At 46.1% G+C, this 25911-nt stretch overlaps 1 protein-coding gene across 2 annotated transcripts; it reads left to right on the plus strand.

Annotated features, from left to right (window-relative positions):
• The first annotated feature begins 22 nt into the window (after positions 1-22).
• Positions 23-25855, plus strand: NT5DC2 (5'-nucleotidase domain containing 2). Of its 2 annotated transcripts, none has more exons than XM_015640951.3 (14): positions 23-350; positions 7367-7551; positions 8269-8343; positions 10146-10201; positions 11894-11987; positions 15554-15682; positions 18723-18783; positions 19033-19135; positions 19618-19719; positions 20942-21023; positions 24110-24196; positions 24625-24765; positions 24998-25062; positions 25490-25855. In XM_015640951.3, the coding sequence occupies exons 1-14, from the start codon at positions 107-109 to the stop codon at positions 25749-25751; spliced, it is 1686 nt and encodes a 561-aa protein (XP_015496437.1). In that variant the 5' UTR covers positions 23-106; the 3' UTR covers positions 25752-25855. The 2 variants fall into 2 exon arrangements, with proteins under 2 accessions (XP_015496437.1, XP_033373480.1); XM_033517589.1 differs by lacking the exon at positions 23-350 and adding an exon at positions 6394-6520.
• Positions 25856-25911: the final 56 nt, after the last annotated feature.

Below are 25911 nucleotides of genomic sequence, written 5' to 3' on the forward strand. Positions count from 1 at the left end.
CCGGGGATTGGCCGCCCGGAGGTGCCGCCGCGGACCGGGCAGCGGAGCGGAGCAGAGCAGCCCTGGTTGTGCGCGGTGCGCCCAGGCTGCGGCGTCCGGTGGGGCAATGGCGGCGCTGGGCTCAGCTGCGCTGCGGAGGGGTGGCAGTGCGGCCCCCCGGCTCCTCGCCGTGGCCGTGTCCTGCCAGAGCTGCCGGCACAAAGCCACCGGGGACGGTGGGCACGGGCAGCCCCGGGAGCAGCACCCGGCGGGCCCCGGCAGAGTCGGCGGCCAGCCTGTCCCGGCCGAGGGCGCCGACACCAAGACCTACCTGTGGGCCAGGTACCACGAGATGAAGAAGCTGGTTTACGGTAAGGCGGCCGCCACGTCCTGCCGGGGCCGGCCTTTCCATTCTTTTTTTCCCTCTCCTTTCTCTTCCTTGCATCTCGGTGCCTTTCCCCGCCCCGCAGCCCTGGGGACTTGCCCTTGCTGTGGAGCTGCCGGGTTAGGAGCCTTTCTCCCCGGCGATGCCATCCACATCTTCCATTGCCCGCGGCTCGCTGGGATGGTTTTATTTCACTGAAATCTGGTCTTGATCTTCCTCTCTCCATCCTCGGCTTCCTTCTGTGCAGATTCCCCGGCTGGACTCAGGACACGCAGTGTATATGGGACTTTTCATAACTAGCCTCCCTTACATCGTGGGCTTTGTTATGGCAAATGGTCTAAACTAAGGGCTTGTTGCCTTTTTCTCCGGTTTTCCTTTGTCTGGCATACGGAATCGCGGTTGGACTGGGACAAATAGATGGGGATGCTGAGTGAAGGGGTGACAAGTCCAAATCGCCACTGGCACAAGGGTGAGCCTGGAGAACACTGATGCTGCAGCTCCTGGGGTGGGTCCTGATCCTGAGCTCAGTTTGTGCTCCACACGTGTCACACCTTTTCCTCATGAGTGCGTTTTTGCTTCTCTGACTAAGAAGTTACCTGGCTCTGTCGGGTACTTTGAAATCTTGCCAAGTGAGGAGAAAATTCAGACTGTTTGCCAAATCTGTCTGTATGGAAAACAGGATTGTGGTCTTTTTGGCAGCAGTAGACCTCCACTGTATTAAACTCTCCTGAAAATAGCTTTAATGACATGAGGGCAAAGAACTCTTTCCTGTTGGTTTCTTGATTCATGGGATGCTGAAGGTGAGCACTGTAGAGAGCTAGGAAGTGTGAGTTTGTGCCTGCTCTTACAGAACTCTCCGTTAGCTTTTGTTTACCTAAGGGCTTGGATAAGGGCGGCAGTCAGCATCTGGAAGAACTTTCTCCCTGTTCTGAGATCGGCAAGGTCTGTCATTCCTTCCTCCCCCATCTCACAGTCCAGTAGATTTGGCATAAAATCTCGAGTCCTTCATGATGCACAAACGTAAAAGAATTTGCTGCTGATCTAATAGGTGTTCAGCCTGCTGCATTCCAGGATGAAAGCTCCTTTCCCAGCACTGTTGAAGGCAGTACAGAATATTGACAGAGGACTGGAGCTTTGATAATATCCTCCAAGACTGAGCTGTGGTTTTAGCCCTAGTGCTTGAAAGAAATTCCAGTTTGCAATGCTTGTATTGCCGTTTGGAGCTTGCTATCCTCAAAGGCATTATTTACCTTTCCAGAATGGAATTGAAACTATAAATGCAGATGTGTGTTAATAGGCTGTGTCACAGCCTCTTGGCAAAACGCTTGGTTTGCTACGTGAGACTGTGAAGTTTGTGTTCACATAACTCAGTTGGGATGCAAGAGATACAGTTATTAATTGAGGTGGAGCAGTAATCACCAGCAGTAAATGCAAAACGAAGTTGGGTGAAGTAACCCAAGTGTTAGAGAGCAGACTCTTCACAAACCTTCAGGTAGCCATCAGATATATTGAATAAGGCCCTCGTTTGTTTCAAGAGTAGCTCCCCAAACTAAAATTTCAAGACGGTGCTGTTATTCAAATCTTGTCAGGAAGAGACAGAGCTGGTCCAAGTTGGTTTTAATTGTTGCTTTGATGACTAAGTAGTTGCGCAGAATGCGGCATCAGTCTGTTCCTTTGTGCTTGGTTTCTAACTGGTGTGAAGGTGAATGTCTGTGCTTGGCTGCTCAGTATTGCCCAACACTGAGTTGAGGCACTGCATACCTCTTTCTCCTTCCCCCTCTAAAATGCCAGCTTTGTGCAGTCCCTTGTCCTTGTGTTAGTTATTGTCACTGGTTCGGAGAGAGGTCTCTGCCGGGAGAATTCATTGTGTGTTTTCAGACCAGCCCTTGCTTAGGACCAGATCCACGGAGCACTGTTGTATTTTGCACAATAAATGCTTACTGAGTGGGACGGGGCAGGATGTGCCGGATGAGTTTCTGTGCAGTAAAGCTGAGGGGTGGTGCAGGTTTGGGCCAAAGAAGCACAAGAAGTTCTCAACTCTGTAAAAACACATCTGTGCTCTGCCAGACTGGAGTGGAGTGATACAAATGTTGCTACACAAAGGGTGCCTCTGAGGTAGAACCTCCTCTCAGTGTTGACTCAAGAGAAACCACACTCTTCGTTATCCCCCTGCCTATTGCAACAGTAACTCTTTCGGCCACATTTCAGTACCCGTAGAAATTTGAGCCGCTTACTATGCTTTTTTTACTCTGGCAAAAGGAAAAGTAAATTCACATTAGTCAGAGAGATGGAGTTGAGCAAGACTTTGCTGTTTTCTGATCTGATAAATGTAAAGGAAGGCTGATAAGCTCTCTCAGTAAGCTTTGAAGTCTTGCACTCTAGGAAAAATCCAGTCCTGAAACAAGGGGACTGCCAAGCCAGTGACTCTTTGGCTATAAGTGTTTGTTTTTTCTTAGGTGTTCCAAATCTGTTAACAGAGGCTACACTAACTCAACTTTCGTAGGGAACTTTTACAATATCTGCAAACTTCTTGCCTCTGCACGACAAGCTTGTGCATGGTTAAATGTGAGAACAGCCAGAACTGGAAGACTGACCAGTTTTGTAAACTTCACAATTCTGCTTTCTTGGATATAGCCCATTTTTTCTTGTGAAGAACTCTTGTAGCATTTCTCTAGTACCTTTGTATATTTTAAAAATGGGATTTTGTAATGAAATTATATTTTTTTTTAATATTGCTTTTAGCTAATGGAGATTTCACTAGCAGGAAATCCCAAAATATTTAGGCATAATGTCATAAATCCAAGGTCTTTTAACATGGCTTCTCTGAAATTAAATGGTCTTTAGATAGTATTTTTCCCTTCCTACCCTATTGGTAGAAGGATCTGATTTGGCTGGTGGGGGTGCTTTGCAGGAAATGGCACAAAACAACACTTCAAGAGGATAAAGGAGTGCTTGGAAGGGAGGAAAACTGGCAGTTTGTCTTTAGAAAACAACTTAGTGTGAACAAGGGAAACTTTTTGATTAATGAAGATCATAGAGGATAATGGCCATCTGCTTGTCTCTACCCTTCTTTTCCCTGCTTGTCATACGAAGAAATTAGTACAGCTGTCTGCTGTGTTCTGGGAGTATAAAGGGTGTGAGAGATGCGGGTGAGTTGCCTTGTTTATGTAGAATTCTTCACTAACATGCTGGATCTGGGGCTGTGAGAGAACAGGAACATTTCTTGCAAGATGCTGTTGGCACCCCGGGAGCTCAGAAAGGCAAGAGACGTGCTTGGCACCTCCTGCCCAGAGCGTTTTTCACATCAGAAGGGGCCAGATGGTGTCTCTAGTGGCTGCTCACAGTTAATTACCTGCTTTTGTTTCCATCTCTGCTCTCCTGTTGGGGATTGAGGGTTATTGCTTTCTAACAATGTGGTTTATTGCCTGGGTAGAGACACCACTCTCATGGAGACACTCTGATTTAAGCAGCTGTCCAGGTTCTCACAGCGGGAAAATGAAGTTTTTTGTTTACTTTGCATTAGCACCCAGGTGTAAGAGATACACGAGATCAAACATGCTTTCTTGTGGCCTGCCTTTGCTGCTGAATTTCACCATGTGCCGTGGACATGCAGGCACTTCCCTAAAAACTGTCAGAGTTGCAAACAGGAGCAAATTGTGCAAACAGGCAGATTCCTGGGGCTGCATCCAGTGCAAGAGCAGCTTTTTCCTCTGTCCTCTGATGTGTTCACACTGCTTCTTTAGATCAGACTTCCTGGGTGAACTGCTGAGTAGGCAGTGAGTAACTGATATTGTCTGCCTTTCTAGTTAGGACCCAGACAGAAAGAGTAGTTGGGATTATTATTCTTTTTTAATACCCAAAAGTGGTCTTCATTTTGTTTTGTGTGGTTGTTTTCTTTAATTTATCATACCTGTCCAGCAATCTGTTATGGTGTCTTGGCAGAGGAAAAGCAAAAGCTATCGTTATTGAAAAATGGCATCTTCGTGAATTTCTGGTGGGTGTCTGTTTGTTTTGATTTGACAATTGCCAGGAAATCTGAGACAAAGATCCCTGGCAGATTACGTGCAGAGCAGCAGCACCCAAGCCTGCAGCCCAGGACTTGATTAAGCAGAGCAGCAGCACCCAAGCCTGCAGCCCAGGACTTGATTAAGCACTAAGGATTGGTAACCACCCAAGAGGTTATCTTTGAAAAACAAACACCACAAAAAAGCAAACTAAACCCCAAACAAACACAATTAAACCAAGCTTCTTGAAACCTGGCTCAGAGCCCTGAGGCATTTTTGGGCTCTTGTATTGAAACTGATTTTGCTTGTGCTCTCGGGCTGTGTCTTTTCCCTGCTGTAGTTGGAATCCCTTCATGGAGACTGTGTGAGTTTGAGGAGATGGAGACCTGCAGCTCTGAGGAGCGTGCGCATGCAAAAGGACCTTTACACTGAGACAAATGTGCATCATTAATCTCAAGACTGAACTTCAGAGATTTCCTGCTTCCCAGAAGAGCAGTGGCTTTGAAATTACTGTAAATTCAAGATGTAGGATGATGGGGTGGACAGAGCAAGCTGTGAGTTGTGAGTGATGTGGAATAGAAAACACAGCAAGGGGATGTATGGTGCTTGGGGAAGTGAACATAGGGAACACGTTGTGTGTGAGGCAGTGGGTATAAATCATTTTGGCTGGTGTATGCATCCTTTTTTCAGCTCTTAGGGAGCTAAGAGAGAGCATGCTGTGTGAGTGACAAAATGTGGGCGGGGAAAAATGACCTGGGTAAGAGGTTGTCAGAGGGCAGCAGAGAGGCTCTGTACCTTTGAGGCTGGCACTCAGTGGGTCTAAATGTACTTCATAAATCGTGCAGTGGCACAGTAACTGCTTATGCTTCTGATCACAGATGGGACTTGCTTGGTGAAGCTCAGACTGCCTTCTCCTTTTTACAAAATCCTACTGCTCCCTTAGTTTTTCCTGATGGTATTTTTGCAAAAGTTGTGCCTGGCATATGTGGTTGAATCTTGAAGGTTCTCTTGTCTTCTGTGAAAAGAGAGGTGCGGTTCAGGCAATGGTATTTTGTGATGTTCTCAGGCTATCAAAATGTGTTGTTCTGAATGTTAGCAAAATAGAAGAGGAAAGCCCTGCACATTTCCTCTGAGATGTGTTTGTGTCATCATTTTCCTTGTGAGGAAGAAAAATAACACCCAGCAAATCCCAGTGCAAGCTTAGAAAAAGGTCTTTCCGCAAGTTTGACTGAAGGTGAGGACAGGAAGTGGAACTCTGTTTATGGTGCAAAGAACATTTATGATGAAAGGATGAAAGTTGTGATCATCTGAATACTATTTACATTTCCCATCTTTTAAAATCTCAGTGGAAAGTACTTGGATTACATCCGCTCTCCTAAGCCTCTTCCAGGAACTTTGCCACCAGCAGAGCACTGACAGAGAACTTTTGTTCCTGGTGTGCGGCCAGTAAGTCATCCCTCCTGCCTTAATATACTGCTTTATTTTCTAGTGATTCCTCTCCACATGATCTGGTGAATTGTATTTGAAGGCCAAATGGAAGTCAGTTAGGAGAGAAGGATGGGTATGTTTTGTAACATAGTGATTTTTTTCCCCCTGAGAAAGAAACGTTTTGAAATATTTGAATCTATTTATTTGGTTACCTCCCTGAATTAGGGCTCACAAAAGAACTTCAGACTTTTGCCTAAATTCTGTTATAATTCCAGACAAAGTCTTTATTTGGAAGGGCTGGTATCTCTTTCTAATAATGTATTTTTTTGTCCTAGACACAGGTGGAACTTGGTTTTATAGCAAGGAAGCACTAAAGAACCAGGACAGGGGTCCTTGCTAAAAGGCAAAAGTTAAGGTAGGAAAAGAAAAAATACTACCCACTGCTGAGTAGGATCTGGAAAATTCCTGCTCTTCTATCATTCAAAGAGAAAATACCTATCTTTGAGGAGGGAGGAAATGTCTCCTTCCCCTCTGTCCCCCAGTGTGGTTGTGACCAGGCAACCTACTACAAGGAACTATTTTTATTGCTCTTTCTTGCAAGCGACAGTTCTCATGGAGTGGGAAGCCTGTGGGAAGGTCTGTTCCTGCCTCTCCCATTGCAGTGGAGTGAAAGCTCTCCTCTCTGGAGAGGGAAAGGATCCTCTGATAAGGGATCTGCATATAGGTAATTTAGCTGCTTGGGCACTTAACTCCATTTTCGAAAAGGTCTGGGGAGCAAAGTGTTATTCCCAAGCATCTTGAAAAGTAACCCTTCTTTGCAGTGACAAACGACATGCTGAGCAGGACTGAGCTGCGTCCACAGCTGTTTATCAGAGGAAAGCAGATAACTTGTTGCTATCAGCATTGCATGCTCCAGGAGCATAACCTAGTCAGGGGTATTTTTTACGTGTAGGTGTTTGTACAAAACTTTGGTATTTCCTGCCCATTAATACAAATGTTAAAAAGTCCTAAAGGTACTTGCAGGATTTTTCTGTGAAGTCTGGTTGCCTCTGTGAGAAACAAAAAATGCTGAAAGACAAACCTCAAAATTTCTGATTTGGAGTAATCTAGACTTTTCCAAGAGGAGAGTTAGCCTGTTTGCTTGTTTGAGTTCTAAGTGAGGGGTGTGTGTTTCTCTGGTGATTTAACACAGCTGCCTTTCACATTGAAGCCTGCAGAAACTGCAGCTGCTTTGAGACAGAAATTTGACACTTCAGAATCTCGGGTCTGCTTTGCTTCATGTAGGCCAGAGATCAGGGGGCATTGTTTTGCAGCTTCCTGACACAAAAGGTCAGCCTGACTGTGCAGATGGATAGAGAGCATTATCTCCAGGTGCAGCCAGAGGTTTCACAGTGTGTTTTTCACGGGGGAGATTATTTGAGTGAGCTAAGGGCAGCAACCTTCGACAGCAGCTCTGTGCTCTTTGCTGCTGCTGTGTGGCATTTCCAGCTGCTGTCAGGTCCAGAACAAAAAGTCTAAACTTCAGCGATGCTCTCAGCTTCTCTAACCTCTCCCCTTTCCTTTCTCTTAGATCTCCTTCCACCAGGAGTCTGCAATCTCCTCAACCCTGCCGCCATCTACGCTAACAATGAGATCAGCCTGGGAGATGTGGAGATCTATGGCTTTGACTACGATTACACATTAGCACAGTATTCTAATTTACTACACTCCATGATTTTCAACACTGCCAGAGACATCCTAATAGAACAATTTAAGGTAATGAGGTGCTAAGGATTTCCACTCAATTAAGCTTGCTGCTGTGCCCTAGACATGCTTGTGCAGGCATTGTGCATGCATGTCGATTGCTTGATTTATTGAGATAAATTTAATATTTCACAATCTTTGATTGCAGAATTAATTTCCTTTGAGATAATTTAACATGATGTACATTCCTGAGGTTTTATAAATGTGGAGTGGGAGCCCTAGTGTAAAAAAGCCCTGGTCAGTTGTACTCAACTATGGAAAGAATGTCTACAGGATTGCTGGTTGGAGGTGCACATGGAGGCTAAACATAAACCACAGGCCAACACTTAAGCTGTGCAGGAGTTGGCATGTGCTGGTCGATGGGATGATGCCCGAGAGCATGTCCCAGAACAGACATCCTGTTTGCAATGGGTGACTGCTTAAGCATTTTTTCTCATTGTGTCTTTCTGTTTAGAGGGGCCCTGCAGTGCCGATCTTTGCCAAATATATGCAGAGTGGAGCTTATAAGAAGTGTCCTGACTGCCTCAGTGAATCTGATGCTTTACCACAACTGTCCCTTACATGAGAAAAACTAGTTTTGGGTATCCTGATCCTTTGTCTTACTCCATTCACCCACTTTCTTTGCTGAAGGGGCAAAACTAGGCAGGACTAAACGAGCTCAGCAGGTGAACTTAATTTGTTGATTATCCAGTGCTTATGCTGTAATGATGTCACTGTTTGTCTTCCCAGTATCCAGAAGGGCTTGGGAAGTATGACTACATTCCTGGATTTGCCATACGTGGACTTCACTATGATGTACAAAAGGTAAGCTGTACAAAGTTCACTCTCCTGGGTTTTGTCTCCCACTGTTATGTTTTTAATGGAAATACTTGATGTCATTGCTTGCAATAACATCTGTCACCAAATGACCGGTGAGTCTGTGTGGCTGTGCTTTTCACTGCTTGGGTTCTTCCCCAAGGAAAGATATCTATTGTGCCAGCCTGGCCTCCAGCAGAAGGGGACATTCTAGCAAAGGTCTCTAGTAAACAGCCTTGCCAATTTAGAAGTCAGTTAAGTCCTCAGGCTAATTAATAGAAAACTGAGCTTGTTTATGTGATCATTTCTGTCTTTCAGGAAATTTAAACAACAAAACTCGATCCTGCATCTACAAGTACTTGCCAGAAGCAAAGGCATAATGTCTTACTCTAAGAATAGAAGTGACTTGTCAGGAGAAAGCTTTAGGAAGCCTTCCCCATCCCCCAACCCGAATAATAGGACTGCCTGGAATAAGATCCAAGCTACTTGAGATGCATACTTCTTAGGAGCACAGGCAAGCAGAGTGCAGGCATTAGCTTTAACCCTTTTCAGTGCTTTGGCCCTATTCCCTGAAAGCCTGATGCCCAGTGATGCCCTACTGGCTGCTGCAGCCAGGCAGTCAGGTGGGAGCACAGCAGAGAAAGTTGTTTCACTGAAGTAGCTTTCTCGTATGTTGAGTTTGAGCAAATTCAGGGAAGCAGGCAGTGCAGGCTGGAATGTGTGTGCTGTTCTCAAGAAGGAGGGAAAAAAAGAGAATGAAGGAAAAAAATATAAAGATTTTCTGTCTTTTGTCCTAACTGTGGAGACAGCATGGCAGCAGACCACTCATGCCTCTGGCCTTAAAAAGCAAGAAGTAGATCTATGGGAAACTGAAGGTTCTTTCTCTGTTTAAATCTTTGGCTGCTGTATCTGAGAAACACAGACGAGTGGCCTGGCCAAGCAAAGCACCCTTTGAGTGAGTAGAATGTAGAGAACTTTATTTTCTCAGAATCAGAGTTTGCAAAACATACAGAAATCTGGGTTGTGCCTGTGTAAGAAAAACTTTCAGCATATTTGCCTGTCTCCTCACACACTCCTCACAGATTACAGGGAGGTCTGCCCACAGTGTAATGAGATGCACTGATATGGTGTCCTGATGAAAAGTTTGATGTCTTGTTCTTGTGCAAGCTGCAGAGTGATGTGGGTTTAATGTCAGGCTGCTTTCCATGCCCAAGGACTTGTGTTACAGCTTCAGAATCATGGATGGAGAAGGATGGCTCATGATTAGGGCAATCTGATAGTAAAAATGCAAAGAAGGCTCTGTTACCAGCCTGGTGTGTTCCTGAACATCTTTCCTTCAATGTCTGCTGAGGAGGGGAGAGCTCTTGTGTGAGAAAAATGACTGGGTGCAGCTGTGCTTTGAGCTAAAACTTGCCAACTTAGTTCTGCTTCAGATAAATGTGGGGGGAGTAGATATGTGCACACAAATCTCCTTTGGAATGTGTTTTCTTGAAGGGACATTAGAATAGATTGAAATATTGTTGTCCCTGTTTTTCAACTGCACCCCCGTCCATAAACTGGGATGTAAAAGACTTTGGCTCATAGAAAGATGGTCTTTTGCCAGAGAGGCCAATAAAAAGTCACAGCATGAATAAGTGTGTCTAAAAGTAGCTGGAGAATAAGTGCTGTCTAAAGTGCATAGATGTGGGATGCTCATACTGAATTTTATTTTCTGAATGTCATTTGTGTGGAATTTTAAACTTTAATAAGGTTTCGGTGTAAATTTTAAGAATAACCCAGTTCTAACAGTAAATATCTATCCCTTGTCACAGAGTCTTCTGATGAAGATTGATGCTTTCCATTATGTCCAGCTGGGGACTGCATATAGGTCTGTCAGTTCTGAAAATCATTTTCTAAATGCTTATATATGCGAAAATGGATTTCTACATCTGAGTGTGTTCATGTCATATGTTATTCTGCTTCTTTTCTGAGCAGAGCACAGTCTTGTCTGGCTCATCCTGTTTGTTCTTTCTTCAAAAGCTTACCTGGCATATAATTGCAGGGAGTTATATTTTCTCAAGTATTTCAAGCCAGGTGTGGGTGGGGAGCTTTTTGTAATGGTTAATAGCACATCTGGTCACGTACACTGCGTGATGTTTTAACTGCAGCTACAGCAAGGCTGGGTTAACACCTGAGAGCAAACAGAGCCAATAGGAAAGGGCTCCTCTGTGTGATTCACACATGGGCCTGTCTTTTCCAGGCAGGAGTGTATCCCAGCAGTGCTCTGCTGTGCCTTGGAGAGTGATTGGGTGTACAAATTACATCTTAAAGCAACACAGACATGCCAATGAATTAATAATGCATCAGAATCTAGGCTCACTTGAAGTTCTAGATTGTCCTATTTTTCCTTTAGCTCTCCAAAAAGAGCTGGGTGTGCTTTGGAATAGGTGGCTGAAATAGCACAGAGCAAATTTTTCTCCTAGGAGTAGTGAGACTGGAGACTGAGAAAACACCTTGCCCCAAAGAGGAGTGGAGTTGGTGTGTAAGAAGTAGTAATTTATAAATATCAATAGCAAATCTCCTGCTATGTTGTATTTCCTGAGCATGGAAGCCAATGTGTTTTTTTTTCCTTGATCTCTGTCCTTCTGCTGTTAAGTTTCAGTTACAGTAAACACTCTAAGAATATTAAGAAGGGAGTTTCATAACCAGGGAGATTTGGCTTCTCTGAGTGCCAACTTGGGGGGTGAGGGAACCAGGGGCTTTGTACTACCCCATATTTTACTTCAGCTTCATAAAGAGATTTTTAGTTAAAACATATTTTACTTTTTTTCCCCCTAGTGTTCTTTTGTAACTGTCTTTTTTGGAGTGTCCTTCTACAATGTCCTTTGCTGCTGAGCACAACTGAGACAACATTTAACTTCTTAGATGCTGTATCACAACTGAGTAGAAAAGGAGAAAGGGAAAGTTGCCGACTGCTTGAGCAAACAGTCATCAAAATTGAGCAAGAGGCAAAACCTGCAGCAGTCAGATAACCTGATGTTATGAACTGCACAGATCAGCCATACTCCTGGTTTTGGTGTTTTTGGGAAAAACAGCCTTCTTTGTTGAATGGCCTTAGTCAAGATCTTGTTCTGTTTAGGAAAACTGAATAAGAAGGAAACCCCATTTTCAGCAAGTTCTTCTTCTACACCTTTTCATTAAAGGTGATGTATCTCATGGAAGCAATATCTCCAAACCAAGTTTCATACCCAGTCCTGCCCAAGTCAGGTCTCAGGCTGATTTGGTAGGGCAGTCCTGTCATCAAATTGACAGCAGACAGAGAGAAGCCTCTGGCTGGACTCTGCTGGAATGTGGATAAATCCTCTTAATTAACTTGTAGGAGCAAACAAGGTATCTGAAGAATGTCTTGGGAAAGATTTTATTTGAATCTTTTGACTGTCAGGCTCTCTGCCTGGCTCTTTTGAGCAGGAGGAATTTTTGAGTTTTAGGAAAGAGCCTGTTTGCCCCCTGTTTTTTCTCTACTGTTTGCAGCACTGTGCAGACTGGTGATTATTGACCAATTGTGTTGTTTTGTGTCTAGAGGGCTCAAACCGGTGCCTGATGAGGAGGTGATAGAACTCTACGGTGGTACACAGCACATCCCCCTGTACCAGATGAGTGACTTCTATGGCAAGGTATTGTAAACCCTTGCTGGGATGCAGCAGCAGCTCTTCGAACAGCTTGGAAAACAGAGGGAATTGTATGCACATGTAAATGACTGCAGCCTCCCTTGGAAAGGCTCGGTCCCCAGTGAGCTGCAGTGTGTTTTTGTTCTAGTGGGAATATGCCCCAGAGGTTATTTAGCAGTTTAGCATCTGAAAGACATCTGCAAAGCATTTGTAAATACCAGGGCTATTGGCCTAGAGCTGAATGGCTTTGAAGGCTGATAGGGAGATGTTCCCTGCTTGTTCCTCGGCCAAATCTAGCTCCCAAGCTACCGGGGCAGCCTGCAGTGCTTGTGTTTGCAGTGAGCTGTTTGAGAAGGGGTCCCTGCGTGTAGCAGCAGTAGGGTGCTTGCAATGCCTCTCTCTCTTTGGTTTTGTTTTTTTTTCTCTTCAAGTTAAGGATCTCCCTCCACACCCTTCACAACTGCTCAGGGGATATTATTTATAGGGTTGTAGTCCACGAGTGTAGGGAGTAAAATACTGACATTCTGTCTGTAGGAGCTGTATAAATCCTTTGATTTTTCTGAACTAGAAGAAGCTAGGAGAGGTTTTTCTTCCTTAAGTGTCTTGTGTGGCGCAGTGGCCAAGTGGGACCGTTCACATCCCTTCTCCCAGAAGTTTCTTGCCTTTGTTTCTTGCCTTAGTTCCTGTGCCTTAGGGGAAACTGGAAGGAGAAGGGCACACTTCCTCTGGTAATACCCCTGTGAATCTGCTCTGTGAAGTTTACAACAAGGTCACTTCTTGAGTTTTCTCTTTCTCTCTTGGGAACAATTAATCTGAGTGGTTGCTTTCTGGATAAGTATATACTCTGTTTATAGCTCAATGAAGTTTCCAGCTTTGAAATAGGACATTTTTGTTTTGAATTTGATCTGTCTGTAAACTGCCCTCAACTGGGCCTCCTCCTGTGCAGCTCTCCTCAATCCTGTCAAACTCGAGATGATTTCATCTTTCTTTTTAAATAATTGTAAACATGAAACCTGTTTCAAGTTGTGGCCTTCTGTTGGACCAGGTGCTTTTGCTGAGATGCCTTTGTATGTACCAGGTGCTTGCTTCTTTCCTGTAACTGGTATTGAAAAATTTGGCACAGAAGTAGAGATATGAGTTTAGTCTTTGTGAAGAGGTGAATGTCCTCTCCTAGTAATGTAACAGACTCCATGAAACTAATAGGTGGATCCCAAAGAAAACAAAAGTATTTACAACTAATGACATTTGCATTCAGCAATGTCTGCTCAACTTGTGCCACTGAGGTGGGCATATTTTCTCATATCAGTGAGGAAGATGAAAGAAAGGTTTAGATGACTGCTGGTGTGAACAGGTACAGTGAACTGGTGAGGAGTGAGCCTTTAGCAGGGGTCTCTGATTTGTTCTCCTCAGTCTGCCATGCTGATATGGCTGTATGAGCAACAGGAAGGGTGCTAACAGGCAACAAGAGAGGTGGGACTGATATGGCTGAAGTGTGTAAATACTTTCCATTAAGGGTTTTCCTGGTTCTCTGTTAGCAGGAGTGTGTGGTCAGCTGCCAACATCCCAACACCAGCAGTAGGTGGGCACAGATCTTTCCCAGGGTTTGACATTGCAGCTGGTGTAACTTTACATGTGATGGCCTGTAATGAAGGTGATCTCATGGATGTTGTAGAAAAAGCACATGTAACATTCTGAAAGCACAGTCCAATTCTTGTCATGACTCCTGTCACTATGTCTGCCTAAGGAAGTCAGAACCACTAAAGGGAATTGGGAGAAGTTGGATTGATTCTGTAGAAAAATGACAATAGGCGCAAAAATGAAGTCAAGAGTTGACAAGGTAAATCTTTGCTGTTAAAACTGAACATTTACCTGCCTCCTCTGTACTTCAGGTGTTGAGAGGTAAGACAGGTCCTTGCTCTGCTGCACTCTGCTAAATCCCATACCTAGTTATTTCAGTAGGAACTGCCTGTCTTTGTCCATCTTGCTTCTTTCCCAGAATCTCTGAACAGGAAAAAAAGATGAAGGCTGTTTACAGAAACTTTTGGTTTTGCTATGGGAGAAATATTCCCTTAGCAACCAGACATCAAAATGGACAGAAGTGTTGGAAGGATTCAGTGAGTATCGTAAGCAGCACCACCGTGTGTGGTGTGTGGTCCTTGTGTTGTCTTCTGCTGTAGATGAAATTGTCCTATGCTGGGTGATGGAAATTGTGTGACCCTCAGCACACCAACATAGCTTTTGATTGCTGCTTTTTTTGGTAAAACACCTCAAGCCAAATGCTGTTTGTTGTTCCTTTGCCCTTTTGACCCGAATTTGTATTGCCCCAGGTATTGCCTTTAAACAGGGCTGGTCTCATGCCACCCTTACTTAGCCAGACTAAATGGAAGATGCCCTCTTGTTACACATCCTGGCATGATAGGGCCACAGGTTTGTCATTAGGCAGCAGGGGCCCCATCAGCCCCCCCAGTTGCACCTTCTGTGGTTTTCTGGATGCTGCTTTCATGTCTGTCTTTCACACAGCTCTAATAAATGCTTTGTGAAGTGGGCCAGTACTGTCCTACAGCATTACAACTTCACAGCTGTCAGTCCTGGATTGCTCAAAGCTCATGCACAGACATGATGGATCTGGATTGCCAGGGCACTGCCAGTGACCAGGTTCATGGGGAGGTCTGTGTGCTTCCCAGATTGCTTTCCATATACAGGACCTTAGTAATTGTTCCCATTGTGTTCTGGTCTTATTGATGGAAAATGAAAAAATTGATCCCAGCTTTATCTTGCAAGGGAGACTCACTGCAGCCCTCTGCATAGGTGGTACCCACAGAATAAACAAAGTTTATTTTAGTGGAGAGCCTCTCTGGGGCCAAAGTTGGCTCTTGGCCTGATGATAGATTTGTGATTGATAGGCAATAATGATAGTAAATGTGTGTGAGAGCTGCAACTCTACCTAATGCAAGGGGAGTTATTCCTTGGTCAGCATGTAATTGTCCATTTCCACTTGACTGCTGCTGGGCTGGAGTTCTTTTTCCTCTGGGTTTTCTGTAGTGACAGACAGGCATTGACAAATGGCATGTTGGAGTGATTCTTACACTGCCTTGTGAAACCTCAGTGGAATGTGGTTTGGGCAGCTTTGGTGCCCTGTGTTCAGTGTCACAGCCTGGTTTAGATGAGCAATGTGGCATCTTCAGCAAGGCCCTTGTTTGCTGCTGTAGTAGAGCATTGTCTGTTGGCACCTGTATTTATGCCAAGAGTCCAGGTGGGAAGCAGAGGTTGAAATAAAAATATCTGGGACCGACTCCCTGCTTCCTCCATCTTCACCCTGTGGTATTAATGATGCTGGGTTTGTTTAATGATTTACGTGAAGGAGACACCTCTCTCTCTTCAAGGCTGGTGTTTTGATTAAGAAGAGAGATCTGCTTGCTGAATGGCTGGGACTTCCCACACTAGTGTTTTCCTTTTTGTTAACCTGGAATATATTCCAGATGATGCTGGGTGGATGAGTTTTCTTGCTGGCTTTATTATTTTTTTCCCAGTATTTTTGGTTTAATGTCTTCCTTTCATATTTTGCTTTCCAGGGTCCATCGCTTAAGCAGTTTATGGACATTTTTTCTCTTCCTGAAATGACATTGCTCTCTTCAGTCATTGATTATTTCATCACTCATGGCATTGAGTTTGACCAGGTGCATCTCTACAAGGACATATCTGTAAGTGAAATGTTAACTGCCCCACGGTTCACACCACATCAGAGCTGTGAGCTCCACAGCACCCAAACATAAGGGGCTGGCAGTGACCAGCCTTGACCAGACCAACCAGCTCCATTGTCCCTTTACATCGAAGCATTACCAGGGAATATTCAAAGCTGTGTTTTCAGAACATGTTGGGGTCTGTCTGTACTACAGAGCCGATGTTTCTGGTGTATCTCATATAGGAGTGTCTAGGCTGCTTAGGCTGAAGATCTTTCCATGGGAAATATGTCACAAATCTTGTGTGAATGTTTTCTGGTTCTGCAGACCTTTAAATTGTTTTCCTTAGTATCTCATTTTTCAAAGAGTCTTGGTCTAGCCATGTAAAGAACAGTTTACTTTATATGGTGATTGTTGTAAAACACCTGTCCTTGCTTGCTCTGAGAATCCTGTACCCCTTGCAGCTGCTGTGTAGTCTGATCCAGAGGGTGACTGTAGCTTTCATGTGTCATTTACTCCAAGGTGTTGAGTGGCACTTGAAAGGGCTGTGTGGGATTATCAGCATTGTTGGGGCTGTTTGACTTCTCAGTTAATGCTGTAGACAAGATCTAAGTGCTTGAGATTGCTGCTCTGGGTGACTTATGCTGACAGACAACACATTTTCCTTATTGCACTCCTTTTTCCATGGAGAAGGGTTTTTGATTGGTACCTTGTGGGAATCTTAGGCTCACCCATTGGCTGTTCAGTTCTGGGAGGGAAATGGGGCTCCATGTCTGTGCTGCTGCTTTGTGATAAGGATCACCTGTCAGCTGTGTGTCCTGACCTTCTGTTGGTGCATGATAGGAATGCACCAGCCCATTTCCCACAAGACCTAAACACGTTTCAGGGGTGTTGGATGTTGTTTTTTCTCTTGGGGTGGGGAAAATGGGAAGAGGGGATACAGCTGACTTCTGAGGCCTTTTGTGAAGTGTATCTTCTGAACCTTCTTTTGAGATCAAATGGATGTGCTCCTAATTGAAATCTTTAGAGCAGGGGAATGGTTGCCACAGCTAATACATGTCCAGTGCAGGGCAACTAATGTGGTCCAGCTCTCAGACTCCTGAGTGCTAATCCTGGCTTTGTCCTTTTGGTGGAGAATGTGGTCATACCTGAGGGACAACTAACATAGACAAAGAAGAGAGATATGACAGAAAATCTGTGGCCATGCCTGAAATCTATATTGAACCTAGGAACCATCATGTACTCTCACCAGAAGAGTTCTTGCTTTTTTCCTGTACAATGAAGATAAACATTTTTGCAAAACTTATCCCTCTGCAGTACCCAAGGTCAAGTGCAAAGAAATGCTTTGTGAACACGAGCACAGTGATCCTTCTGTGCTGCAGAAAGGTGTCCCAGAGGACTGGCATAGCCCAGCTGTTAGGACAGCACTGACTTAACCTGACCCTCTGCTGTAACTCTTGGTGGCACTGCTGCTGCAGCCTGTGTATTTAGGAACAGGTTCAGTGCTACAGGCACTGCACTGAGTCAAAAGGGCAGACCCTGGGGTATGGTAAAGGCTGAAGCTGACATGTAATTAAAGGAGTCCTGTCACACCAGTTTGGTCACTTCATATTTGAGAGTAAGAATGTACAGTTTACCCTGCTTCCCCTTGGAGGCAGTTTTGGAGCCCTGTTTGACACCTACCAAGACACCTGCATAAACATTATAGTCTTCCTATTTATTCTTTTGTTTTTTGGAGGACAGGAGTTTAGGGAAAGAGCACACTGAAAATTTTCTTCTCTGCAAAGGTAGTTTTGACACAAGTCAAAAGTTCTGCTTGCTTTTAGTGACAGTGCTGGTTAAGAGAAAGTTGTTTTCTTGTTAGAGATCCTGCTTTCTGTTCAGATTCCTTCCAATAAGGCAAAGAAATGTGACCTCTGCCTTTTTGCCCTTCAAATCCATATGGTGGAAAGAAGCTCCTAAAACTCCATTTTGAAGTGGTAATGCCTCCACCTTCATCAGCCCATTTTAAGTTGTAAATTGTGGATCTCTCCAGTTCTGAAGGAAAATGTTTTGGGGTCATGAGGAGGTTTCCCCAGCACTGCCATGAGGCCAGTTGACTGTGTGGCAAGTGTCACAGTAGCGATGGTGGTGGGGAGTGTGGGACTCAGTCTGAAAGGGCAGCTCCTGAAGGGGGACACACTGTAACAGGAATTTAAGGGTCCTAGGGAAAGGCTGCATTTGTTTACCTGTGCAAATTGTGAGGGGTGAAAACGGTACTGTTCAAACAAGCATTTGCATGTGCAAACACTGCAAACTGTATTGCTGCTCTGGAAATGGTTTTGTGGGTCTGGCATATCTCGCTGGATGGAGACTTGGGCAGAATCTCAGTTGGGTGTGTCCAAAAATGTGCTGTATCTTGGCTTCTGGCCTGGAAAATAGAGGATATTTGGATGCCCTTGACAACATCTGTTTTAACTTGCTTCCCTCCCAGCTGTGTTTTGTGCCACCCTCCTAGTGGGAGCTTCTGCTCTGCCTGTGCACACTGGTCACCCAGGGCTAGGAGCTGTGGCCCTCCTGGGCTTGTGGGGGAGCACCTTGGGATCACAGACTGTCCTCTGCTGCTGTTCACCCTGGCCACGCTCCTGCCCTTTGGGTCACACTTGGCAGAACGTCCACAGGCAGTGGGAGGAAGAAAAGCCACCTGGTGTCTGAGACAGTACAGTGTTGGGACAGTAAATGGTTTTGGAATGGCACAGTCTTTACTGCCTTGGAACCAGTGGGGCAACATGTGCTTGTTTCCAAAAGCAGGAAGGAACTTGTGCTTTCACAGATCAGTTTTGAGGTTTTCCCCCTTGTGCTGCAGCAGCTGAGCCAGCCACCCCACTCTTCTCTTGGCATCTTGGTGAGCCTTGCTGGGCAGGCTCTGCTGCTTTGCAATGATGGACCTTTTGTTCATTCAGCAAGGAGGGGATGTATCATTACAGCCTTGGTCCTCAGTGTGGCAGTAGGTTTGCATACTGGGAAACAGGAATGCCATGGTGTAAAACTGAAACATTTTTCCCCGTGCTTTTTTCTTTAGGATGCAATTAGAGATGTTCATGTGAAAGGAGTGATGTACAAATGGATTGAAAAAGATATGGGTGAGTTAAATAGAGCTCTGGTGTCAAATTTACTTGTCACTTCTTCAGTCTTTAGATAGGACTGATGGGAATAAGGAAGGCAACTTTATCACCATGGTGATTCATTTCCTGCCAGCCTGAGGTGGATCTAATTCAGACCTTTTGCATCTTTAGTGGTATAGGAGCTAGGTTTGGTTTGGTTTATAGAATTGTGGTCATGACTTATGCCAAAGTGTTCTGATTGATGTTGTGTGTTTCATTCTGATACAGAACAGTATATTCTGCATGGGGATGAAATCTATGCTGTTCTAAACCGCCTGGTGAACCACAAGAAGAAGCTGTTCCTCATCACAAACAGTCCCTTTAGCTTTGTGTGAGTACCATTATTGCTCATCAATGGGTCACCATGGCACAGCAAGAGCTGTGCAGGGCGCTCCCTCCTTTGAGCACCTGGGATCTGTATGGAACAGAGTTTTGTGGCAGTAGTCATGGAGCTCTCTGGGAACTGTTTGTGGTGAATGTTGCACCCACAGCATTGATCTCACTTTTTGAAGAAGTTACAAGGCTGTGGCTGGCCACAACATTACAGAGCTGTCACTTTCTATTGCCTCTGGCAGTGTTTGCTGTATCACAGACTTCCCTGGGCTTCCAGTGGTGCAGAAGAAAATGTGTGACAGCTTGAAACAAAGCACAACATCAATACTTGATACAATGAGACAGCCTTGGGGGTGTTCACAAATCTGTTTTCCTTGTTACTGAAATAAGAGTGAATTTAGGGCATACTGTTGTAAAGATGCAGTGTTGGATGAAAAAAGAGTACTGGATCTGTTAATTTTTCTGTTCCTTTGCCCTTAGGGACAAAGGAATGAAACACATGGTTGGCAAGAACTGGCGGGACTTATTTGACATGGTCATTGTGCAAGCTGACAAGCCCAACTTCTTCACTGACCGGCGGAAGTACGTGTCCAGGACAGTCCTGCCTGGGGCTTGGGCCCCCTCCCTGCAGGGAACTGCTCCTCTGGCCTGCCAAAAGGCAGTGGTTTGCTAAGCATAGTCTAGCTCCAGGAGGTATTCAGCCTTCCAATGTTCTCTCAGATACTCTCTGAGGAGGCAAGAATTGACCAGGCTGGGAATAAGTGGAGAGAATGCGTAGAGCCAAGCAGAAAACGTGTTTCTAAAATTGGCGTGAGAGATGGCCATTTCTTGTCTTGAGACTGACAAAATCTTTCCTTTTCCTCTTCCCCACAGCAAGTATCTATGTTTGTTTTTTGAGGTTTTTTGGGGTCTTGTTTGTACTGGATATATGCTGTTTGGGAACTGGCAGCTCTGGAAGCCTTTGTATGTGGCAGCTGGGTTTTGTGGTAAGTTAGGAGCTGCCAATAGACAGGCTGCTGTCCTTACTTTGCTCTTTGGCTTCTTTGCTTTGGGAACTTGTGTCTGCTTAGTTGGGGGATTGGTCTATTCTTTCTTTGCATGTATTTTCCGCCCCCACTACCCAGACCATTGGCATATGCTGGAGTAAACCTATGGAATGGCTTTATAAGCTGTGCTGGCCTGGTAAAGGTTTTTTTCATGGGCTGCAGGTGAAGTGCTTTACAAGCACAGCCTGGAGCTATGATGATCTAGCTCTCTTGGAAATAAAACCTATGGCTGCCTGGTGTCTAAGATCAACTCATGGAGTGGAGAATGTCATGGCAAGCCCTCAGGAAAAACAGGAGTCTGCTCGGTTCACCTGGTGAACTCAGCATGGGGACAGCTTTCCATTCTCTCTGCAGACTTGCTTTATCCTATAATGACATTCCACAGCCTCTGTTGGGCTAGGGCATAGCTAGGTTGGATGAGCACACAAAGTGTTTAATGGCCTTCTTGGCCTTGGCATTTCAGAAGGAGTCATTATGGTTATTTTCTTCCTCTCTGTATGTGAAAGCAAGAAGAATTGTTAGGGATTTTGGTGTGAAATGGCTACAGTCAGTGGAGGCATTTAGAAAAGGTATTTTCCTTTCATACTTCCTCTGAGAAAATATTGCAGAAGGCCCAGAAGGTCACTTAGAATTCATGTAGAGCTTTTATTTCAAGTTGCTACATAGGAAAACAAGTTTTGTGATTCAAATATTCTGGTTGGTAGGTAACAATCACCAAAAATCAAAAGAAGTTCACATCTCCCTCTGTTTTTTCCCAGACCTTTTCGAAAACTGGATGATAAAGGCTCACTGCAGTGGGACAAAATAAACCAGCTGGAGAAGGGAAAGATCTACAAAGAGGTAAAGTGAATGGGTGCATAAGGGGTGTCAAGCAGGAGTCTGAAATGATGGGGACTTATAACATGCCTGCACTTTTGGAAATCACTGGAAAAACATGACAGTCTGCTTGGTCAGGGTGAGGGGAGATGATGGGTTCTGCTGTGGGACACTTGTTCATGTTTGGAACATGATAAGGACAGAAGTCCTTGGAAAGAGCACCCATGTGGGTAGAGGGTGCTGGTAAGAAGACACACTCTGTGGTCTGTGCTGGCTCTGGGCAGTGGGACATGCCCTCTGTCCCCAGGAGTTCTCGCTGGCCTGGTAGGACACTGTCCTCCAGAACGCTTTCAGCATGGGCTTGGCACTAGGGATGGAGGGATGGAGTCAAGTGTGAAAAGACAGAGCAGGGCCATGGAACTTAAGGTGTGGGGTACTTGCTTTTCTGCCCAAGGGAACCTGTGCTGAGTTACCTCTGCCAGGATGGGTTTTCCCTGCTGCTGCCCTGTTTGTGTGAGATGAGGTGTAGGGAAACATCTCCTGTATGTGTGGGGCAGTGAATGTCTCCCACCCACGTATACAATGAAACCTTCACCCTGGGAGCTCTGCTCTGACATTGTCCAGCGTGGCCAGTTGTGAACTTTTCCCTCAGCTCTTCTGACTGTCCTAGTCCTGAAACTCTTGTCCTTGAGGGGCTCCCAGGAGTGTGGTAGTTGAGGATAAAAAGGCACAGCTTTCTGAAACTTGTTGTGAATGCAAAGATCTTCTACACCTCACTCCAACTTGTTCTCCATAAGGCTGGAAAAGGTGGACTTGTGTAAAATAAAGAAATAAGGAATAAAGAAACAAGGGTGATCAAATAGACTACAAAGCATCAAAGGGTACAAAGCCTGGCTCCTGACTCTCCCCTCCTGGAAGGACCAGCATGTCTGAAGATGAGCTGCAGCTCTGGTGAACTTGCTGCCCTGGGTGTTATCCCTGCAGCTGGTCTGTCCCCTGAGACAAGTTGCCTCTGGCTTTAGGACGGTTTGTTCTTGGTTATTTGAGCTGTCCAATCCCACGGGAAAAAACTGTTAGTGAGATTGAGGTCAAGTAGCTGGGACCTGACCTGTGGTAGCAGAGTAGGTCATGTCCTTGAGTAGTGCTGTTGGGAAACCTCTGGTGGGTCTGCCAAAGTGCTGGGCTGGTGTCCCATCCTCTGCCAAGAGCTTGGAGCTGGGAACATGCAAGTAAAGCTCGTTCCCAGTGGGCTAGCAGCTCCCTCAGGAGAAAGGCACACCTCACCCATGGAGTTCTTTTCTAAATTAAATCCTCCTCTTCCCCACCTACATCTTGTAGCCACAGGCTGCTCACCCAAGTGAATGGTGCACTGAGGAGGGGAAAAGATGAAGGACAAAGGTGGGTTGGGTAGGATTTTGGGCCCCTCTCCAATTCTTCCCCACAATTATATTTTTCAACTGCATTAAACTTGTTTCCTAACTGTGGTTCATAGGATGTGATGCACTGTGTATCCTGGTTGCAGCCCACCCTGCCTCCAGGATTTTTGGTTTCTTGGAGTGCCACAATATGCTTCTTTCTGGCAAGTGTTAGCAGCCATGGACCTGAGCTGGTGGTGTTGCCAGAGGCCTCTGAGCTGCTCCTGTCCCCTGAAGCAGGACTGGATGGCAGTTTTTTGCTGTGGGTATCCCATGAATGGGACCTCAGGGACTGATGTTTTGGCCTAGGGACTGGGAAGTAGAAGTGATGCCCTCTAGTGCCTCTGTTCCTACAGATGTTTTCTGTATGTGCCAACAAGTACAACAAGTTTGTACTCTTGTCCCTTTCCAGATATGTGATCTTGGGGGAAAGGAGGGTAGGACCTGGAGGTCTCAGAACAGGTCTGTGTCTCCGTGGAGCTCCAAGTACAAGTTTCCTGCCTCTCAGGTCCATTGCTGTGTGAGCACAGCAAGAGGACTCTCCTCCTTCCAAGGCTGTACTCCATTTCCTTCTCTGCCAGTGGCTTCCTGAGCAGTCCTCACACGAACAGCAGCAACGTAGTGTCCAAGAAGCACAGAGGCTGCCTGGTTCTGTTTCTGTGCTGTTGAGGGAAGTCTGCTCAGCTCCAGGGATGCTGCAGCAACAGAAGGCCCAGCACCTTGGTTCTGGACAGCCTTTAGCTGTGCATACAGCAAGCTTCCAGTGGCTGCTGGGGGGCTGCCTTGTGATTTGGGGCTTTCTGGCCAGGCTGGTGCTGGTGGTTGTGGTGCTGGCTCCCTCCTGCCACTGGAGACTGGCCAGAGGGATTGCTGCTGAGTGGCTCATAGGTTTGCACTGACTGCTTGTCTGGTGGCATTGATGGGGCTGTTTTCTTTCCTAGTGGGTTTTGTTTTCATGACTCATGTGAAAAGCTTGTGTGAAGATATGGAAGGGGTAGTCCCTGAAGTGCCTTCTGTGCATGTATGAATGTTTGGAAAGCCTTGAAAGCTACTTGGTGCTGTGCTTTTGCTGGTGCTTTGGGGTTTGGTTTGTTTTACTCAGCTGTGAATCTGTGCAGGCTGCCTGGCTCTTTAGCTTGATTAAACAATTTCTGTGGACATGTGGGTGTTGTTAATCTTTGGGGCTGGGATGGTGGTCAGGTGTGTAGAACAGCTCCCGACTCCAAAAGCCTTGCCTGGCAGTGCTCACCTTCCCTCTTGTACACCCTGTGAGGTGAAATCATTATCAGCCGAGACCAACAACTTCTAAACCCAGAACACCTGGGGTTCTTTCTGCCCATCCTCGGGCTTTTCTGATTAAGGTGTCTCTTGGCCTCTAAAGTGCCTCCTTTTGTTGCCTTTTTAGACCATGTTGTCTTCTTGACTTGCTATGCCCTAGACCACAGAATGTCCCCTGAGTTTCCTGCCTGCAACAACTCTTTGGAAGAGCTTTTGCATTTTTCTCTAGCCTTAAAAAAACTGAGGGATGTACAGGGGATTGTCACATGAGAAGAAAGTGAAGTGAGGTGGGGAAGGACAGAAACCTCTGGGTGTAGATGGTAGGGCAGAGAGCAGTTGGCATCCCATGAGAGTGCTCACACCTGTATGTGATAAGGTGGCCTGTACCCATGTTTCCTGTGCTCCTGTCACTTGCAGGGCAACCTCTTTGATTTCCTGAGGCTGACGGGCTGGCGTGGATCCAAAGTGCTCTACTTTGGTGACCATCTGTACAGTGACCTTGCGGTGAGTGAAATGTCTGCTCCCCAGTGAGGTGGGAGCAATCCCACATGGCTGCTGTGGCTGCAGCTGGGCTGGAGATAAGGCAGGGCCTGCTCTGAGTGCTCAGGGCTGTGCTGGGTGCCACCCCCCACAGGACATACAGCCTTCCCCACTGCTTTCAGACAGAGGCAAGCAGTGGAGAAAAGGCCCCTGAAGTACTTTCTGTGGGTAAAGTGTGAATTTGAGAGCAATTTGTATTGATCCCACCTCTTTAGGTGCCTCATGCAACTGATCCTAGTGACCAGGAGATGGTTGTTACTGGCATGGGCCATGAATGGCTATCCCCTGAGAATATGAAATGGGAACAAATCCACTCTTCTAGGAACCAGGGTTGTGTTTGGCTTTCAGTCTTTGTGTTGAATTCTTGGTTGTTTTTTCACCCTGATCTCCAGGACCTCATGCTGCGTCATGGCTGGAGGACTGGAGCCATCGTTCCTGAGCTGGAGACGGAGATCCGGATCATAAACACAGAGCAGTACATGCACTCCCTGACCTGGCAGCAGGCTCTGACAGGGCTGCTGGAGAGAATGCAGGTAAACAGCTCCTGGCTGAGCAGGACGGGTTATATGCTGCCTTCTGAGTCTGAATTTTGGGTTTAGCATGGGGATGAGGGGATGTATTATCTTGCCTAGTTCTCAAAAATATCTCATCCTCCTCCTGGTGCAGTGGGCTCTGGGTTTGTGAGTTACAGTGGAAATTGCAGGGAGCTGAGCACTGAGCCTGCAGGACTGATGGATGTGATGCTTTCTACTGCTGTCTTTGCAGATGTATCAGGATGCGGAGTCAAAGCAAGTATTGCTGGAGTGGATGAAGGAACGGCAGGAGATCAGGTGAGCATTTCCCCACCTCACTTGTGAGGGCCCTTAGGCAGTCCCAGGCCCTGTTTTGTAACCTGCTTTGGGGACAATGCTGCTGCAGCTGCTGGACTCTGGTCCTGCCTGGTGTCACTTAGCTCTGGGTAGGGGCCATGCAGCAGTGCAGTCCTGCAGCCTGGGAAGTTGGACTGGTTTGAAGGCAGGGTGGGAAAGGGGACTGCTGGTAGGGGTTGATGGGCTGTCTGATACTGCAGCTCCTGACATTGCCCATAACAGGTGCAGTGAGAGTGCACTGAATATTCATCAGTCTCACTGCACAGGGCATCTGTATCTCTGGGTGATCCCCTGATGCTCGGGGAGGGGAGAGTGGCCCAGGGCTAAGGGAGTGGGAAGAATCTGTGACCACAGTTTTAGCTACAGAACACCATCTCTTTCCTCTCAGGTCCCTGACGAAGAACCTGTTCAACCCCCAGTTTGGAAGCATCTTCCGCACCTTCCACAACCCCACGTACTTCTCCCGCCGGCTGGTGCGGTTCTCTGATATCTACATGGCTTCCATCAGCTGCCTGCTCAACTACGACGTGAATTTCACCTTCTACCCCCGGCGCACCCCTCTGCAGCACGAGGCGCCGCTCTGGATGGATCAGCTCTGCACGGGCTGCATGAAAACCCCCTTCCTGGAGGAGATGGTGCACATCCGGTGAAGGGCAGGTACTGCAGGCAGCAGCAGCACAGCCGGGGCTGCAGCGGGGCAGGGCCGCTTGGACCGCAGCACCTCTGTCTACCACTAAAGGGCGTTTGACACTTGCGTATGTGTGTAGATGGTGTGTTTATTTTCTCCCTTCACTGGCTCCATCCCTTTTC

Source organism: Parus major, chromosome 12, assembly GCF_001522545.3.
Source record: "Parus major isolate Abel chromosome 12, Parus_major1.1, whole genome shotgun sequence".
NCBI classification, from domain to species: Eukaryota; Metazoa; Chordata; class Aves; order Passeriformes; family Paridae; genus Parus; species Parus major.

Excerpts from the sequence above, each read along its gene's own strand:
- NT5DC2 (XM_015640951.3), top strand. The coding sequence starts at position 107 with ATGGCGGCGCTGGGCTCAGCTGCGCTGCGGAGGGGTGGCAGTGCGGCC. Across the intron at positions 7,552-8,268 it reads TCCTAATAGAACAATTTAAG|TATCCAGAAGGGCTTGGGAA; the intron begins GTAATGAGGTGC and ends TTGTCTTCCCAG. Across the intron at positions 19,720-20,941 it reads TTCTTCACTGACCGGCGGAA|ACCTTTTCGAAAACTGGATG; the intron begins GTACGTGTCCAG and ends GTTTTTTCCCAG.